Raw genomic sequence first — 18,837 nt, 5'->3', positions numbered from 1 at the left:
TGCACACATACACATCCTAAGAATGTGTTTTAGGGGAAAACTGCTGTTCCTTCCAGTTTTTGCTCCTTTTTCAGTTTTATCACATGAAACACTGCTGCAACCCTGTAAGGCACCTTAATCCTCAGGTCAAGCAGCACTTTGGACTTTTGATAATGCTCAAGAGCAGCTTTGTATTTTTAACACATTACAAAATGCTAAGTGGATCTTTTACAGTTATTTAAATGAAGAATTTTCATTTCTTGGAGGGATACTTGTAGGCAGCTGACTTTTCTTGTACTTTTAGAAGAGATTTTTCGAGTATCTTGTATTCATATAAATACAAACAACTTCTGAAATTTAGCTGCCTTAGAGGGAAGTAGAGTGTTCATCTCAGTTATATGTACAGCTTAGGGTAATTACTACATTTGCTATAAATTTTGGACTGCTGTCTGACTGCATTTTGCAATAAGAATAGCTAACCTCTAATGCCTGTTTTCCTCATCTTACATGACTATGCTCATTCAGAATTAGCAAAGTTTAGTAGAATATTACATCCAGTTTTGGACTCAAAAATGAGACTAAAAAATTTAGATGAGAGGGTATCTCAGTTGTATGGCACTTTCATGTGAGATTTTTTGAGATCACACCATCTCTTTAACTCCTCTTGATGCTCTAGAACATGTTGTTAGATTGCTGATGCACTGTGGATTTGGGATTTGTGGTTTTATTTCATGTGTTCATGTTTATTACTTTCTGGTCTAAGCATTTGAGTGTTTTGGGCCAGGTGTCTGCTCAGGCATTGGAACTCCAGCAATTGATGATGCACAGATCTAGCTCAGCTATGAGCACCTTTAGAATCTGTGCCCCAGTACTGAAAAGCTCTCCTTGTCATGGCTTGGCCTGTGGCATTCAGGGTACTAACCCTCCAATTCATCTATCACCTGCTTACTATTCCATTCCAAATGTTTTGTTTAGCACTCAATTTCCAGTATAATTAGCACTGTTTGACAAAGTGTGGGAATATGAAGTGCATGCATCGCTGTGCCTGTGAACATAACCTGATACAAGGCTTAAGATGCTCTTCATTTTTCTTCTCCCATATTGTGATATGTTGCAGACATGAGATCTTGGTATGGAGCAACATTCACATGACTAAACATCTGTTGCTATTTGCTTTCTAAGTGGAATGGTCACTGCCTTCCTTGTGTTTTTACTATGCCCTTCTCGCACATAGTGGGAGGAAGAAGGAATATTTCATGCTGTGCCCTCTAAAACCTTCTCATACACGTGATTGTGCAAAGAATATACTCAAATCTGGCTAGGTGTAGTAGAACTTCTAATTTTTCTGTAAGTCATACTAGTGGTAGCTTTCTAAGCATAGTTACTGATGTTACTGTTCTTGTACTTTTTTCCTCCCACTTTGATTGTTTTAATACATGAGTTGAGCATAGTTACAGACTGGTTTGGTACTGGACTTGAATCCATCCCTTGGTTAGAATTTCCAGTTTGAATACCTATTAAATTATTTTCTATCTTATCCTTTTGCTGTGCCAGAATGGAATACACTATCCTGGATATGTAAGTCGATTTCTTGTAAATATGTTGGTTAATTTAAGTACTGAAAAATGTCTTTTTCAAAGTTTTATATATAGTGCTATGCATGAGTTTCTCTAAAATATATCAACATTTTCTTGATTGAAGGTACCTGCTCCTATCACATACCCATTGACCACACCTCAAGTGCCTGTATATGGAATGGTAAGATATTTGATTGTTTTGTATTCCTGAAAACTAAGTTTTCTCCTCCAGTGGGTTTCATGGCATGCATTATTATGTACAAACCATTCTGTAACTTCAGTGTATTGACAATACTGTTTGAAATCTGATAGCTTTTTCACACCCTGCATTGAAAGAGATTACTCTAAATTTTATATAGCAGGTTTTTTAAAAGCTTTGACTTTACTCTGTGTGTGTATATGCTTATTTTCTACTATAATTAAATGCAAAAAGAAGTATCTTGTGGAATTAGTTTGAATTTTTTATATTTGTCTTGTGGGGGGGTTGTTTTTCTAACAGGTACCTCCTCAGGTTGGAGCTGCTCCTTTGATGGCACCCCAGTCAATGATGTATACACAGCCTGGTCTAAGGCCAACAAATCCTTTTGCACCTGTTTCTGAAACTCAGGTGAACAGTGTTCTTTAATCTTGTGATGACTTTGAAACTTTAGTCTTGGTAAAAGCAACCAAATGCTTCATGAAGAGCTGCTGGTGTAATTCTGTGAAAGTGAGGGGTTCCTCAGCAGCTTTTGATGGTCAGGAGACAAATTCAGATGTGAGATCATACAATTGCAGGAAGCAAGGAAGAAATTAAAAATGAGAGATTTAGTGGTTTATCTCTCACTGTGTCAATATTAAGAAATTGGGAGTGGTGAAGATATGTAGGTTTCAGACTTCCTGTGACATTAGCTGGATACTTGGTTTAGTCATACTGACTAGAGCAGTGTTGAAAGCTTCCTGAAGGATCAAGGGATGGGGGAGTGAAAAAGGCATGGACAGAGGTCATTCAAGCTGGAGAAACCGTGTACTCCTGTCATCCAAATATGTTAGTCTTAATGTCTCTCGGGGGTGTTTTAAAGTGCCAAAGCCTACAGACTTAACTTGTAAGTAACAAGGCAGTCGAACAGATTCATAATTCTAAAACAGAGAAACCCGGTGTTATTTAAGTGGCATTAATATGTTATCTCTGCTTCACAGATACAGTTTATGTAGAGCCACCAAAGCAACAAGATGTGAGAACAACCAAATACTGGTAAAAAAACGAAGACTGAATTTCAATCTTTCCATGATGTATTCCTGAACAGGGCAACTGTTTTTTCCCTGTATAATACAATATTATTTTGAATTGCAATGCTTTAGAGATTCTTGTTTATAACAGTCACTGCAGTGTGAAGTCATGTTTGTTCCCTGATTTTTATTTTTTTTTTAAACTGCTCAGCAGAAAACTGTATTTTTGAGGTTGACTCAGAAGGTGCAAGCTGGATTATCATCTTCAAAGCCGAAGAGAAGGTTACATCATTGCTCTACAACCTTAATCATCAGTGGATGACCTTGGGAATTGACTGAGGATGTCAAAGCTATTTATTTTCTCCATAAATTCTGTGGCTGTTGTAACCAAGACACAACACAAATCAAGTTGAGCAATAAAATTTTTATGTGCTCTAATAAATACTCCGACAGAGCAATGCTTGCATTATCATAAGGCCAATATTGTGTGAAATCAGACAGCTTTTTCACATTAGAATAGCTTATAGTAATTTGCAGACTTTATAATGTGAGTTTGAAATGCTGTGAATCAACAAGACATACTTATTACATATATATATATATATATATAGTAAAAATAACAAATTGCTCCATTGGTATATCAGTGTTACAGGGGGAGTTAAAAGAGCCGGGCTCTGATATGGGCTGCAAGTCTGTGATGGAGGAGGGGAGACAAGTGTGTGACAGAACAGCACGTGCAGCCTGCAACAGGTGACAGGAGCTGCACTTCCATCAGGTACCTTCTCTGCAGGTGGCATCTTTCATCCTTCAAGGAGGAGTAGCTTTGGGAGCCAGTGGCTGTAGGTGTCCCCAACCTCAGCACATGGGAGCAATCTCAAAATCCTGTTGCCAACTGCAATCGAGACAAGAGATCCAGTTCTTCTTTTTAAAGTCCATTAGGTCAAAAGACTCAAACCTTGCAGTCGTGCTGACACTTGTGAACTGGCAACTATATGGAAATTATCCAGCTGTAGAGAATAGCTTCTGCTGCTTTTTTTGAAATAAGAACCTAGTTGTAAACCATATAAAAGTAATTATTTTTAAATGTGTAAATATGTGCAAACTTTTAGATAATTGTTTCTTTGATGCTGCAGTAATCTTTTTCTTCTGTAGTAATTTCAAGGTTCAAATGCTACGTTAAGAAATCCAGACTCTTTTTGAGAGGAAAATCTTTTAAATCAACTAATTTATGAGGTATTGCTGTTCACAATGGGTCAGATGTGTACAGACTTCTGGCACATCTTTTGTATTTAAGAATCTTCCTCCAGAACTGAAATTGGCTATGAAAATGCCTTATCTTGTATTTTTCACTGTCTGATAAAAAGTGATAGCATTAAAAAAACCCAATAGTTATAATAAGTAGATGGAACTGGGAACAACCTTTCCTCCAGAAGTTTCATGGCAGAACACAATGAAAAGCTCTCCCATAAAATTCTAATGATTAATATTAAAGCTGAGTTTTCAAAAAATGAGTAGTTTTCTATTGTTACAATAAATAGACCTCCAGAGTAGTAAGTCTCTTATCTTTTGAGGAGTCTGTAATTGCAGAAATGTCTCTGACTCTGACCATAAATGCAGGTAGGCCTGAGAATCTTGTCAAACTCTCTGGTAGAGAACTTCTAAATTACAGCATATTCCTCAAAGTGGGAACATGCCTTCTCTCTTTCCCAACGCTTAATTCTGTCCAAAGAGTGCAAAAGTAGTATCTCTTAACCCTATGGAAATATTTTTTGCCAAATGAAATAACATAAAAGAAGCAAAATAAAACTCCACTCCCTAACCCTTGAAATCTGTAACTGCTGATTTCCTGGGAAATGTAACCCTGCAGAAATTTAAAACTCAGAGTTCCTTGATTTTAAAAGAATTTGGACCAGTATATGGCAATTTAATGTTCAAGTTTGAATTACAAAGGGCTTCAAGCTTTAAACCACCTTTACTGGGTTGAACAACTGTACCATTTTAAGCCAATGAGTTCTTCAGTGCCTATAGTTGCCCTCCACATGACGAGGGAATAGATGCCATTTAGAGTAAGTCATTGTGTTTTGGGGACTGTTTATTTAAGAAGTAGTTGAATTCCATTGATTTATTCAGCAATGAAAAGTCTTGTGTTCACATTAGACCAGTACATGTAGTTATAAATGTCTGGGCATTAGTGACAGAGGAGAGAGCGATACAAGCAGCCAGTTCCATGCACTGTAAGCTGTTAGGTCTCCTTCTCATACTGAGTTGTATAAGTAATAATTAATTATTTTAAATAAAATATGCAAATAAATGCCTGGCAAGCAGTATATATTTGTTATAACTCTATTGCAGAGCATTCTGAATATCTGGAATGTACTTGGCTCAGAAATGGATTTAGTACTAGGTAATAGTTTGCACTACTTCTGATTTGCTCTGGATCTTTTTAATGGTTCTTTGGTTAGCTTTCTTGTAGCAAAGCTGTCTGATACCAATTTATTTAGTATTAAAAAAGGAGAAACAGCCACGAAGTACATTCTGAAAACTTTATAACCTACCTTCTTTTTAGTCTCCTTCACAATGTTTGATACTTTGAAACACAGCATTCTGTTTGATCCTTGTGAAGCAAAGGTTGCTTCTCTCTGCACACGAGTGCAGAGGACTGGGTTTTGCCAACCTCTTCCTTGTGCATGTATTGGAATGCATAAAATGGCAGAGTATATGTTTCAATAACATAATTCATACATAAGAAGTGAAAACCAAGGACTTGGGAGGCTGTCAAGGCTTTTATGGCTCAGAAAAAAACACCCAACACTTTGAAGACCAAGGTTGTTCTTGAGGGGTGACTGTAACAGCCCAAGGAGCTGCAAATAGAAGTTATGATGAGTAAAACAATGGAGATGTATAGAAATGTGACTTTTCTTCCAGTTTGTTTGGTCAGAATCACGTTGTGAACACTTCAGAAAGCAGGTAAATAAGATGTCTCTCTGTGTCTGCCTGAACAAGGAGGAAGACTCGAAGTACTCTGTGGGCTTTGCATTATTGTGCTGTAGTGGATCATTTGAGTCACCCTGGTGGGAGTTGGTGCTGCTACAGGCAGGCTGTCCATCATGGGATGCAACATAGGGTAACTTCTGGGGGAATTGGGAAAGGTGGATTGTGTGAGGCCTGTTGGACTTGAACGTGTACCTCCTTTTAAATAACTGGGGTTTTCTAATGTTCTCTAGATATAGTTTGACTTTGCCTCCAAGCAGTTACTGATTTAAAAAAAAATAATAATAATTTTGGACATGTGTACTAGAGAAATCTCAGTTCTGTGCACAGTGGTGGAATATTTGTAGGTAAAAATAACAAATGGACTTTCGGTTTAAAAAAACCACCACCAACAACAACAAGCCAACAGCAAAAACCACACATACAAAAGTAACAACAACAAAACTTCTGACTGCCAGATTGAATACAGGGTGTATCCCCAGCTGGGTTTTTTGATGTGTGGCAGGGAGGGGAGGGGGGGGTGTTACAATTAGAATAGTAATGCACTGTGGATCGGTGCTTAATTTGTACATAAAAAGGAAAACTTTTTGTTTTGGGTAGTTTTTATTGTAAGGACAGCATCTAAAGGCACTGTGTATCAGTCATCTATTTCCATTTAAAAGATTATATTTTTGAGCAATGGAAACTGTACATGTTATCATTTATACATTACTGATAGGTAGGAATAGAGAAAACCTGTTGCTATGACTGAAGATGTATCTGACTTGTCATTGATCTGTACATCGCTGCATCACTACCTTATACAGATTCTCATGCTCGTTTATTTAAGGAGATTGTAGTAACTGGTACAGTTACAACAGGAATTGTAACGTCAAAACTTTCAGTATATCTCAAATGTGTATCCTTGTAGTTAAGTTTAATCCTTTACCAAATGTTTGGCTGGAATTTCATCTTGGAGCAATGACACAAATCGGTGCTGGAACAGATTTCCCTCACCCCAACCCACACTTTATTTATTTGATAGGTCTTGTTTTGTATGTTATGTTTTCCCCCATGACAGGTTTGTGCCTTTTATTGGATATTTATTTAAAAGGAGCGATAATTTAGGTTGCTTTTTTTCAGATGTATTCTTGTACAGCTGTTCCTTTATGTGAGTTCCTTCGTTTTATAAGAATACAGAATGTGTGGAATATACTAGCCACAAACTGGAAAAAAATTTTGAGGGTTTATGTTCTATGAATAATTTTTTTAAAAAGAAGCCTAAGCACAAGACTGGCTGTGTTGATATTTTAATTGTGGAACTTCACAATTTGTTAATACGCAAATTGTTTGTTTTTTAAAAACTGCTCATATCCAATTATTTGATGAAACAAGTTTTGGAAAAAAATAAACTTTGGCACATGCAAGATGTGTGTATGTGATTATTTTTCCATGTGTTCAAGGGCTTAAGGCTTTAATGCTGATAACAGCTGAATTATGGTGTTTGATTGCCTCGTTACGCCTCTGCATTTACATTGAAGAGAAGGCTCTAAGGCGACCCTAGAGCCACTTCCATTGCCTACAGGGGCTTCAAGAGAGCTGGAGAGGGACTTGGGACAAGGTCCTGGAGTAATGGGACACAGCAGAATGGCTTTAAACTGACAGAGGGCAGGGTTATATTAGATATTGGGAAGAAACTCTTCCCTGTGAGGATGGTGAGGCCTTGGCACAGGTTGCCCAGAGAAGCTGTGGATGCCCCATCCCTGGAAGTGTTCCAGGCCAGGTTGGATAGGGCCTGGAGCAACCTGGTCTGGGGGGAAGTGTAGGCACCTAATGAGTAGGACCTGCACAGGGGTGACCTCAGCGTCTCTCCTGAGGTGCCTTAACCAACACCAAGTTAAATATTTGGCTTTCTCACCTTTCTCGTACCCTGAAAGTCACAACAGCAGAGGAAATGTAAAGGTTGTTTTCATAGCTCTGTGTGTTACCCTGTAAGAAGTCTCAATACCAAAAAGCACCAGTCTGGAAGACCCGTATTTTTAATAGTTGTGTTTTTGTTTCTGGAGGTTGCAGAGGTTTCATTTGGGAGCTTGGGCTCGTTAATAGTTCGTTCCTGTTGTGTGACAGCTCCGTGTCAGTGCTGAAGGCCCGGAATCCACGACTGGACTGCAAAACCCTCCCCCAGATCCATCCTCTCCTCCTCAGCCTCCTCCTCCCTCTCCCGCGCCTTCCCCGGCCCCGCCCCCTGTCCCAGCCGGCCAATGGGCGCCGCTCTTTGCGGGCGCGGCCCCGCCCACCCCGCGCGCCGACGCCGCGTGCCCCTCCAAGCCCGGCATCCAATGGGCGATGGCGCGCGCGGCGCCGACGTGATGACGCTTGGTCCGCCGCGTGCCGGCGCGGGGCGCGCGCGCAGCGTCGGTTCCCCAAGATGGCGGCGGCCGGAGGCGGCGAGGCGGCGGCGCAGGGCGGGCGGCGCGGCCCGCTCGGCATCCCCGAGGCGGCCTTCGTGGTGAGCGGGGACGGGCACCGGGCAGCCCCGGGGCGGCCGGGGGACGAGGGCTGAGCGCCGCCAGCCGGCCCCGGCCCCGTAAGGCGGCACCTCGGCGGGGTCGCGGCCTGGCGGGCGGGCGGTGCCCCCTCATGGCCTCAGCCCTGGGCATTTTCCTGTTTGCTCCCGACCTGGTGGTGTTAAGCATTAATGCACTTTACAGGAAACTCGACCCCTGCGTTAGGCGTTACCGTGTGTTTGCACGGCCCGACTCAGGGCGGTGAGGGGCCGCCCTGTCACTGTGCCCCGGTCCCTCCTCACCGGGCACACCTGGCGCCCCCTGTGCCACCTCGGGCAGTGAGTGCTCCAGGCACCTTCCCCGCATCTGCTCCCAGAGTCCCACGTGTGACTGCTGAGCAGATCCATCCTTCAGAAGGGACCGTGTGTCCTTCATGAAAACCAACAAACGTGTATCTTTCGGGAAACAGGCAGAACTAGTTTATCCAACTCTAAAAGCTGATATACCAAGCATTTGATGATTCTCTTGACTGGCTGAAAAGGAGGAATCATTGGCTTATGCAGTGACACAATCTCACAGTTGTCTGCTGTTCGTGTTCTGCTGTGTGTAGGCTCTTGGTGCACCATCCTGATTGCTTCTTTATCTCATCTGATCAATAAGTATTGATCAGGGTGGCCATCCCTGGCTGCCCTGGTGCCCTGGAAGTGTTGAGGTCTGTTCATTGTGCTGCTTTGTTACTGAGGTGTTCTTGGACTTCAAAAATCTGCAGTTCTCAGATCTCTTATATCTTCACCAGAGCTGTTTGGACTGATCAGATCCGACTGCTTTTATAGAAATATGTGGGTTTGACCTGCATTTTGGTTTTCCAGGTGTAGTGCTTTTCCTTCCCAGGCATGGGGCCTCACCAGACACAGGATACAGGACACTTGGTTTCAGTGCATCCAGATTCTCCCTTCCTGTAAGGTTTCTCAGCAGTCATTGGGCTCTGGCAAATCTTACTGGGCTGTAAAATGATTACTGCTTGCAGCAAACTTCCTTACAGCCCTTGTGGGACCGACACAGACACAAGTGGAAGGGAAGGGCCGTGTCTTCAGCTGCCCTGTGAGACCTCACTGATCGTGACAGAGGAGAACATGTGCTCTGTGCTGGCTCTGCAGTGGAGGTGCCACCCTGGCAGGAAACAGGAGTTAACCAAACACTTTGAGGGCATCTGTCCCATCCCTCATTCTGTGCTGGTGGCTGTTGTTGCAGCTGCTGTGTTTGGTTCCATGTTTTCCCTTTTCTTTTTCTCCAGAACAGAGGTTTCTTTTCAAAAACATTGTATCCTGTCATGATGATAAAAACTTTCTGATCATTTGCTTGACATTTCCCCCACCACACCCTGCATGGGCAGCCTGACTGTGATTCTTGTCTTCAGAGGTGTTTTCTGTGAGTGTCTTGGTTCCGTAGAGGCTCTTCAGTGTATGGCTGATGTCTTGTCTGAGCCGTTGATCTGTGAATTCTTGTGCCTCTCCAGGTGTCAAATGATGTTAAGCCCTGACTCAGTGTTTTACTGGAGTCTTAAGAAACACTCCAGACAGAACTTCCAGCTCTCGTGGGTTTGAGCTGTAGCCCAGATGTTTCCAAACAAAAAGCCTTCTTTGTTCTGCCTTCTTCAGCAGGGGTGAGGATGCAAATCTGCAAACACGTGTCTCTTGTCTCTCTTGTCTGTTCCCTGCACATGCCCACAGGTGCTGACAGCTCTGCAGAGGCAGTGCCTGCAGTGCTCTATTTGGGTCATCCCTCAGAAGATAACCATAGGGATGACTGGGAATGTGCTTCCTGCTGCACTTCAGGGCTTTCACAGAGCATTCCTGTGCCTTGGCTTGACGTTTGCAAAGACTGTGTTATAGCTACAGTACAAAACATGGTGTTTTGCCAGTGAATTTTCTTCCTAAAAAGATGGAGATGAGTTTTGGCAGGTCCTTGCAGAACCTGTAAGGTGATTCTGTAGTTTAGATACTGCAGGATACGTGACAAAGCAGGGAGCCTGATGGCACTGACACCCAGCTGTGCCTCAGAGCTGTTCTGTCCAAGCTCAGCCTTGCGGGGGGAAGGGGGGGTGGGTCCAAAGTCTGACCAGCGGCCTTGGAAGCCCCTGCTGGAAAACCTGGGGGGTAAATCTGAGCCCACCTTGGATGGGGCATTATGCAGAGGGAGGAGATCACCAGTCTGCAGGGGGCCTGGATCCACTTCCCCGCTTCTTTGTTCTGTGGGGACGTGGGTTCTGTCTGTGCACACGGACTGAGCTGGGGCAGAGGGGGGTACCAGGCAGGGAGCTGAGCCCACCTGCCTTTGCTTTCTGCCTTGGGTGGTTCACACCAGCAGAGTCACTTCCACAAGAGGGAGTTTCATTTCACAACACTCAGACCTCACTTCTGTGCCCCTTGCCTTCTTTGTTGGAACTTCTCTCCAAGCTTTATCAGGAGCAGGAATGCTTCCCGGGCTGTTGGTGGGGGGTAGCTCGAGGCATTCCTTGGGCAGTCTGGGGTGTGGTCTCTTGAGGTCAGATCTGCCACCTGGGCCATGCTGCCTGCTGCAGTCTGATGGAGTTTGTGTTTCTGCTGCAGATTTCCTTAATAATAAGAAAGGTGAGGACTTTTTACCAGACTCGGTAATTTCACAGTGAGTTTCTTTAGCCAAGAGTGACTCCAACTTTAGGAGTCTTAATGAGGGGAAGCAGCTCCATATCTGGTATCGCTTTAGTAAGGTATTGCAGTCTTTTTCTGATGTGAAACTTCTGGAATGGAGACACTGAGTTCAAAAGGAGAAGCTGAAGAGGCCTGTGGTAGGACTTCCATGGGGTTTTACTGAGCTCTGTAGACAAATAAGAGCAGAATTACTGCAGTGGGTGAGTGGGGTCATCTTGAAATGTACACAGGTGAATGTTGGCAGGCCAGAAACACTCTGGCCTGATGTACCTTCCAGAGGCTGGGAAGGTTGTCCAAGGCACATGAACTGCTTCCTGGGAGCCTGAAGGAGCTGCATGCCAAGGTCAGCATCCTTGGCAGGCTCAGGCCTGTCTTCTCCGGCAGCTTTTCCAGCTGATGGTAGGACTGGCTGGAGTTGTTCTCTAGAGGTTTCCATGGCTTCCTGCTGGCTATAGTAGGAGCTTCTGAAGCCAAGCTGTTCACTGTCACAGCACCTGCCTGAGCAGATACCCCAGTTTCCCCTCTTTGTGTCTTTCTCTGTCACAACATTCTTGATCAGGCCATGATTCTTTTCCTTCTTCAGTTTTATCCTAAATAGCTCATAATCTGATTAGCCACGGAGGAGCATTATCCTGCCTTACAGGTAGGAAACCCAGGTTTAGCCGTGCTCCCAGGATACCCGTCCCTGTTAGGTGTCATTTGACATTGGCCAGGACTGAAAGCACCACTAACCAGGTACCAGCAAATACGGGTATGAAATTATCCTTAGTTCCCTACCAAAAAAGGAGGGTAGGGGGAAATGAAAAGGTGGCTAAGAAAGAAAACTAAATGATTGTGTACTCCAGAAAAAAAGTTGTATATATAAAACCCCCCTAGATGTAGCTGCAGTAAGATGATAACATGTCTGTGTCTAGGATTTCTGTAAAAGTCTTCTAACACTGAGGGTTTCTTTCTCCCCTTAAAGGAAGATGTAGATTCTTTTATGAAACAGCCTGGAAATGAGACAGCAGATGTAGTTCTTAAGAAGTTGGATGAGCAGTATCAGAAGTATAAATTTTTGGAACTTAATCTTGCTCAAAAGAAAAGGAGGTAAGTCATAATTTTTGCAGAGTTGGAAATGTTTAGCACAGTTCTGTTTTTTTTTTAAATAAATCTAGTTTTTATTAAATATCCCAAGAAATAAAAAGGTGATGATAGGAGAGCTAATATTTATAGTACTTTTTGGGAAAGCCCAGCTTTTTTCTTCCTTCTTCCTGAAAATTACATGTAAAAGAATTAACAGTGTTGCTGAATAGGTCCTTAGCCCTTAAGGCCAAAAAGGACTGTTGTGTCTCTTGGTTTTGGCAGCCTGGTGTAAATGAGAATATGTTTTTATCCAGTGTTTACTGTGCCAAGCCTGGTTAAGTAACCTCCTCTCTCTCTGGTAGCTTCAGGCTTGATCTGAAGTTAGGTGAGAAATAAATTGTAATTTAAAGGCTAAAATCAAAGCTTTAAGTAATATTCTCTTTAGATGAAGCTCCTTTCCTGGACAGATATCCCCAGGATCTCACCTGGAGCCCTGCTCTGGCAGTCACTGCTGTTGGCTGGGAAGGCTGTGGGATCGGGTGCCTCTGCTGGTGCTGTCAGGAGGGGGATGCCCTCAGCTCTGGAGAGCTTTGCTTGGGACAGTGCTCAGTCCTGTGGCTCTCAGCTCCCTGTCACAATAGTCTGTGAGCCTCAGAAGTAACACACTTGTGTTGTTTTACGTACAGCAGTTTCTATCTCTGCTTCTGCTGAGGTTTCCCTCTCTTTTGAGATTACAAATCTGCAAAAATGTGCCATTTTAGTTAAAAGGTGTCTGTTACTGTTACTGTGTGTTGTTGCAGTCTGAAAGGTGAATGGGTTGCTGTGCTTTGGAAGCCAGCAAACCTCAGTGTGGTGGGAGGCAGGTGAAGCTGGAGCTGAGCTGCCTTTCCATGCTGTGTCTTTCAAACCTGCATTTGTAAGCCTGTTAAGATTTTCAAGTTTTAAAAGGGAGGTTGGATTGTATAATAAAACTGATCACTTGTTTAGGAAACTCTGTGTCTCTGTAAAATAATAAATCATGACTGTTGTTAATTCACAGGCTAAAAAGTCAGATTCCTGAAATTAAACAGACATTAGAAATTTTAAAACACATGCAGAAGAAAAAGGTAAACTATTTTGAATATCTAATGAGTATGAGAAAAGCTAACTACCTTTCCACCTTAACAGAACACATTGCAAGAAATGTTTTGGAGAGCACACTTAATATGCCTTAATAAATAACAGAATTGTTTTTGAAGGTATGTAGTACTTTTTGAAAGCTAGTTCAAAAAAACTTAATGTTTGTAATGAGACTTCACTTATAATAGTGTATAGATTGCAGCTAAGCTTTGACTTCATCTCCATTCTTTATAAAGATTTCTATGTTGTTTTTAAATATATCTTATTTAAACGCATTATTCTTGGAGCTAACTTTAATGTTGAATTACAATTATATAGAGTTCCACCCAAGTTAATACTGTATCAATGGCAAAAGCAGAAAAGTGTGCTCTTTACTGTAAGTTTTATGTCTTTGACATAAGTTTCCAGTGAAAATAGCAATTGTAAGTTTTATCATTTGTCTTAAGGATTCCACACAACCAATGGAAACCAGATTTTTATTGGCAGATAATCTCTACTGCAAAGCTTCAGTTCCTCCTACAGATAAAGTTTGTTTGTGGTTGGGGGTAAGTAAAATGGAACTTTCTCTGAAACTGCTTAAATAACTTTTTAAAGGCTTGTAAAAGGAAGTTTTGGTTGCTGTCTCCCCGTAGTTGTAGTGGCTGTGGGCACCATTCTGTTCAGGGGTGCGTGGCAGAGCCGTGCCCTGGCAGCAGAGCACATCTAACAAGACAACTTCAATGTGCTAGTGAAAGTTTCATGTTCTGTTTTATTTGGTGCCTGAACAGTAAGACTTCAGAGAATTGTCATTTTGCTGGATTGTTCTTTCCAAAAACTTTATTTATGTTTTCCTTGCCACTTCCGTCACTTTTTGGTTCAAATTACCATCCCGCATTGCCTGGGCTGGGAATGTGCCCAGCAAAATAACTTAGTTTGGCAAGTAGCTTCCCATCTTCTCTACATTATTTCTATTTAGCATCTTGCTTTCCCTTTTCATGCACCTTTTTAGGGAAAGGTGGGATTTCCATTGCTCACAGGTACCTGCCAGCATTTAGAGTGGAATTTGCGCTAAAGCTGGGTATGATCAGTGCTCACACCCCAGATTTCTAAGGTCTTAAGGAATATCATGTTGGGGTATTTTGTATTTAGAGGCTTCCTGATATGTGGAGATAACCTGCTGATGCTTATTTTGAGATTTTTAAATCACAGATGTTCCTAAATCCCAGTGTTGGCTGCCAAACAAACCCCTTGGTTAGCACAGAAACATTGTTTGCACACACAAAGCATCCAGACTAATTGGACAGTTGCTCCCAACGTCTCCCACTTCTATCATAAAAAGAGAAGATTTTTGTGATACCTCCTTTCAGGAGATTGTCTTCAGAATTCACAAACACTGGCTTTCATGGAGCATCCCAAGTTTATTTCATAACAGAACATCAGAGAAAAGTTCATCCTATTGACAGTTCACATTGAAAAGCAATAATGAAATGTCACAAGCAGTTGCTCTCTATAGGTGTTCTTGGCCTTCTGCCTTTCTCCTCCATGGTGCTTACAGTCTGTGTGTTGGGCTGTGCCTGTCACTGTTCCTGGGGCAGCTCTACCTTCCACTTACTTTGGACAAGAAAGGCTTATCCAACTCTGGCAGCTCTGCATAGCCTTCCCTGGAATCTTGTCAGTCCCAGCACATGGCTCTGCTCAGGGCACAGTTCTTGAATGGGACAAAGCTTCAGTGGTGCATCTTCACCTGACATTGCTCTTTTATCTCTTCCTATGGTAGCTTCTTACTGAAATAACCATTTGTGGATTAAAAACCACCACCACAGTGTCAGACAGGACTTCTATACCTGTTCTATCTTTAAATACCTGTAGTAGCTCTTGTTCCAGTGCCAGTGAGCTGTTGATCAGTATTCCACACAGAGAGCCTGAGGTTAATCTTGAGTCCAACAAAAACTATCTCTAGAGTTGTGTGGCACCTGAAAGGTGCTGCTGAGAAAAAAGTGTGCCTCACTTTTCAAGTATGGTGAGGGAGAGATGCTTATACCTGAAAGGCTGAATGTGATCCACAGAGAGAGAAATCCCTTCTTGCTTAGCTATGGGAAGAGAACTTTTTTAAGTCACACTAGGGGAATTTATTACTCAGTCACTGAAGGGTTGGAGGCCTTGGATTCTGGCACTGCCTGTCCTGAGCCTTGTTGTCTTGGCCTGTCAGGACAGTCTGTTGTTAATGTCATAAATTATAAAAAACAGCCTAAAATAAGTTTGGCATGGCTTAGTCCTTACAATGCAAGAGTAAGAACTTTTATCAATCTTTCTGTTTTAGGCCAATGTGATGCTTGAATATGATATTGATGAAGCTCAGGCTCTGTTAGAGAAGAATTTGTCAACAGCCACGAGAAACCTCGATCTTCTAGAGGAAGACCTGGATTTTCTCAGAGATCAGTTCACCACTACAGAAGTCAGTATCCTTTTTGTTCCTTTGCTGGGGAGGGGGCGTATGTGAAAGCCAACATCCAGGTAAGAACCAGTTTCCTGATGTGTTTTTGTCTTAGACTGGCTGCCCTTAAAATTCTGTAGCACCTGTGAACTTAACCTGTTCTAGCAGTGCAATGGAATGTTGTGTTTGCAGGGCTGAGCTGAGGGTCAGTGTGCTGGAGGTAGCAAAGCTTGTGTTTGTGTCCCCATGAAACCTCCTGCGGTGGTTGCAGCCCAGACTGACTCTGGGGTGAGTTAGAAGTGTGAATTGGTGCTGTGGATTGATGCCCAGGTGGCCATTTCAAAGGAAGTGACTCTTCCTCTCTGGAGCTTGTGAACGTTGTTCTTTGGGCTGTTGCTCATCACACCCAATGCAGCTGCCTCCAAGCTGCAGCAAGTCTGGGGCTGTTTTAGGCTATGCTCAGCTTTTTTTAAATGTCTTTATACTGTCATGAACCACCTCTGGGGTGTGGGGTTGGTTTTTATACTTAAAAACTATTTTAATGAGTGTAGCCATCAAGTGAAGCATTAGATTTAGTAAATGAAGGCACAGCTGCTTGTTTTTCCAAGTTGATACTTAAGCTGTCTTAGTGCTGCAGGAGTTTTGGATGCCTGAAATAGGCAAATGCAGCTGATAAGGGCAGGTTGACTGAAATCAGCAAAGAGTAGCTGTAAGTAAAACTAAAAATGTGTTTCTCTGCAATATTTGGATATTGGTTCTTTAAATAATGGTATAAATGCTGCAGTTACCAACAGTTACCAGTGTTCCTGCATGTTGAGGCTTCACACCAAGTCAGCCCTTTCATTAAGTGGTTTCTATACTGACTGTTACAAATAAGTGGCCAGCTCTATAACCTACTTTTCCCCTTTTTTAAAAATCTTTTTTTTTTTCTCTTTTCTGATTGCATGAGCTGTTTCCTTAATTCCACACCCTCAGATATGGCCAGAGTTTATAACTGGGACGTAAAGAGAAGAAACAAGCAGGACCCTTCCAAAAACAAAGCATAGTTTTGCCAATTTTAAATGTGGTATCGATTTCCAAATATTTTTTATTTAAACACCCCCAAACTTCATTCGGGACTGAGTTACTTTCAGCATTTCAGTAAATGGTAAAATATATAAAAACTAATGGTGAGCACCATTTTATTTATTTGTAAACTCAAAATTTGGTTTCATGCATGCTTCATGAAAAGAATTATTTGAAAAAGCACCACTCAATCCAGCAAAGGACATAGTATTTGATCAGACCAGTCTGTCATAAATAAATTTCTACCCGAAAGCCTGTCTGAAAAGCTGAGGGGCACGTGTGAAATGGAGCCTGACATTTTAGTGGGTTAAGGCTTTGCAGGGTTTTCATCTCTGTGTACAGCTGATGGAGTTAACTTTGACTTGGGCTGGGAAGATGTGCAGCTGTAACGTTCTGGGGAACAGAACAAATAGAGTGGAGTCTTGGATTTTGTTTCAGTCAGTTGATGGGCAGCATCAGTCTGCAAAGCATTCCTGGATATCCGCTTTGGATAAACTTGTTTGTAGTAATTATGGGTTAGCTAACTGCCTGTTACTGAGCCCTCAGCACTTTACACACAGCAGTTTGTGATTTGTCCTCAGCAGTGGTAAATGGAGTGAGCAGCACAAACCATGTCAAGCCTGCAGGAGCTCTCAGCCCCTTCTTCCTCATACATGTGCACACGTTGCTTGTTTTGGCAAACACGTTGAACAAGGACACCCCAACACCGAGAGCCTGTGAGAGCCCCCACTTCCAACCCCTTAGCCCAGATGTCCAGTTCAAATGTCTGAGCACTCTCGGCCTCCCAGGTGGAAGCCTGTGTTAGATCGGGGTGGCTCACTGAAACGTGACCTCTGGTGTTACTCTTGGAGTATTTTCTTGGTCCTTCCGAAGCCTTGCAAGATTGTTGCCTTTTACCTCTGCAGTTTCTTTCTAAAACAAAATGCTCAGTGGTGACGTCAGTGGCTAATATTCACATTCTGTGACTGAGAGTACAGGTTTCACTGCAAAATAAATGCAAATGTTAACTGTTCGATCTTCATGTAAGAAACAATATACCTGTAAATTTTTTGTACTTTTATTTCATGATATTAAAATAGTAAAACTAAACAGTTGTGGCAAACAGCTGTTTTTGTGCATCTTTCTTTGTGTGAGAATCATAAATCTGATGTGTGATCTTTTATAATGTTTCCCTCCCTTAATTGGGGCAGGGGGGAGGTGAAAAATTCCATGTAAGCAGCAGACGTGAAAAGTGTGGCTGCTGGATCCTGGCGTGAATGAAAGGGGGACTGTGAGTCAGCACATCTGAACTGGTGACTGAAAGCAAGTGATTTACCAGTGCTCTTCCTGTCAGAGAGCTGCAGGGAAGGGCAGAGAGCAGGTAAACCCTTAGCACTGTCGCCAGCAAGTACCTGGGCTGGGCTTCTCTGTACCTTCCCCCAGGGCAATGCTGTTTGTTTCAGTGTCTGTGGCTGCAGCAGAGAAACGTGGAGCTCTAATGGATTCTCCAACAGGCATCTGCTCTGGCAGGCAGGATGAGGGCCTGGTCAGGCTGCTGCTTTCCCTTGGTTTTTTGGGGTTTTTTTGAGCATCAGCAATGATGGAAAGGCAGCTGCAAACACGTCCTGATTTCTCTTACAATTTTCAGTTTGGATTAATGAGATCCCAACAGGCTGAAGCGAGTTCCCTGCCTCGGGCTGGTCCTAAGGCAGCAATTGCCTGCCTTTGTTGTGCACAACAAAACGACCAGTTCAGCATTTTTGCACAGCAAAAGCAGCAGTGAGCAAAATCAGCTGAGCCACTGCCAGGGACCTACTGCTGCATGTAGGGGGGGACTGGGTGACAGCCTTGGAGCTGAAATTGCTCCTGTGTTCAAAGGTGTCTTGGCTGCAGGGGGATGGGAGATGGCTCTGGCCATCATAACTCAGGTTTTGGGGGTTGTGTGTTTGATATGAAGTAAAAGAAAAACCCCCAAACATCACAGACAAGAGCCCAAGGTTCCCTATGACCAACTCTTTTCCAGGTCTGCTCTGGCCTGTGCTGTTGAGTCTTTGCTGCTCTGTGTAGGAGCAGCAGGTCAGGCAGGAGCTGTTGTAGCTGCTGTGCCCCCAGTCCTGCCTGCTGCTGACCAGGCCTCCGGGAGGGGTCAAGGCTGGTTCGGCTGCAGCTGCAGGGAGCAGGGGGTGTCTGGGGATTGTTTCAGAATAGTTGGGCTGTCTTTTCTCAGCGAGGCAGAGGGCTGGTTCTGCAGAGTGAAGCAGGGGCCT

General features: G+C 42.9%; 1 protein-coding gene across 7 annotated transcripts in view; it reads left to right on the top strand.

Annotated features, from left to right (window-relative positions):
- Positions 1 to 17,680, top strand: part of LOC113969414 (prefoldin subunit 3) — a 40,602-nt gene extending 22,922 nt beyond the window's left edge. The window contains exons 19-26 of one of the 7 annotated variants that reach the window (XM_027687091.1): positions 1,534 to 1,557; positions 1,681 to 1,737; positions 2,056 to 2,163; positions 11,894 to 12,018; positions 13,034 to 13,100; positions 13,560 to 13,658; positions 15,413 to 15,551; positions 16,502 to 17,680. In XM_027687091.1, coding sequence (XP_027542892.1) covers positions 1,534 to 1,557; positions 1,681 to 1,737; positions 2,056 to 2,163; positions 11,894 to 12,018; positions 13,034 to 13,100; positions 13,560 to 13,658; positions 15,413 to 15,551; positions 16,502 to 16,572 — 690 coding nt within the window. In that variant the 3' untranslated portion in view covers positions 16,573 to 17,680. Of the gene's footprint in view, positions 1 to 1,533; positions 1,558 to 1,680; positions 1,738 to 2,055; positions 2,164 to 2,732; positions 7,160 to 8,152; positions 8,242 to 11,893; positions 12,019 to 13,033; positions 13,101 to 13,559; positions 13,659 to 15,412; positions 15,552 to 16,501 lie in introns of those variants that run through there. The other 6 variants (XM_027687089.1, XM_027687087.1, XM_027687085.1 and 3 more) reach the window with 6 other exon arrangements.
- Positions 17,681 to 18,837: the final 1,157 nt, after the last annotated feature.

The sequence above is a fragment of the Neopelma chrysocephalum genome, unplaced genomic scaffold (genome assembly GCF_003984885.1).
Source record: "Neopelma chrysocephalum unplaced genomic scaffold, ASM398488v2 Primary Assembly neopelma1_73, whole genome shotgun sequence".
NCBI classification, from domain to species: Eukaryota; Metazoa; Chordata; class Aves; order Passeriformes; family Pipridae; genus Neopelma; species Neopelma chrysocephalum.
Note: the sequence above shows the minus strand (reverse complement) of the source record. Positions and strands in the feature narration are given on the sequence as shown.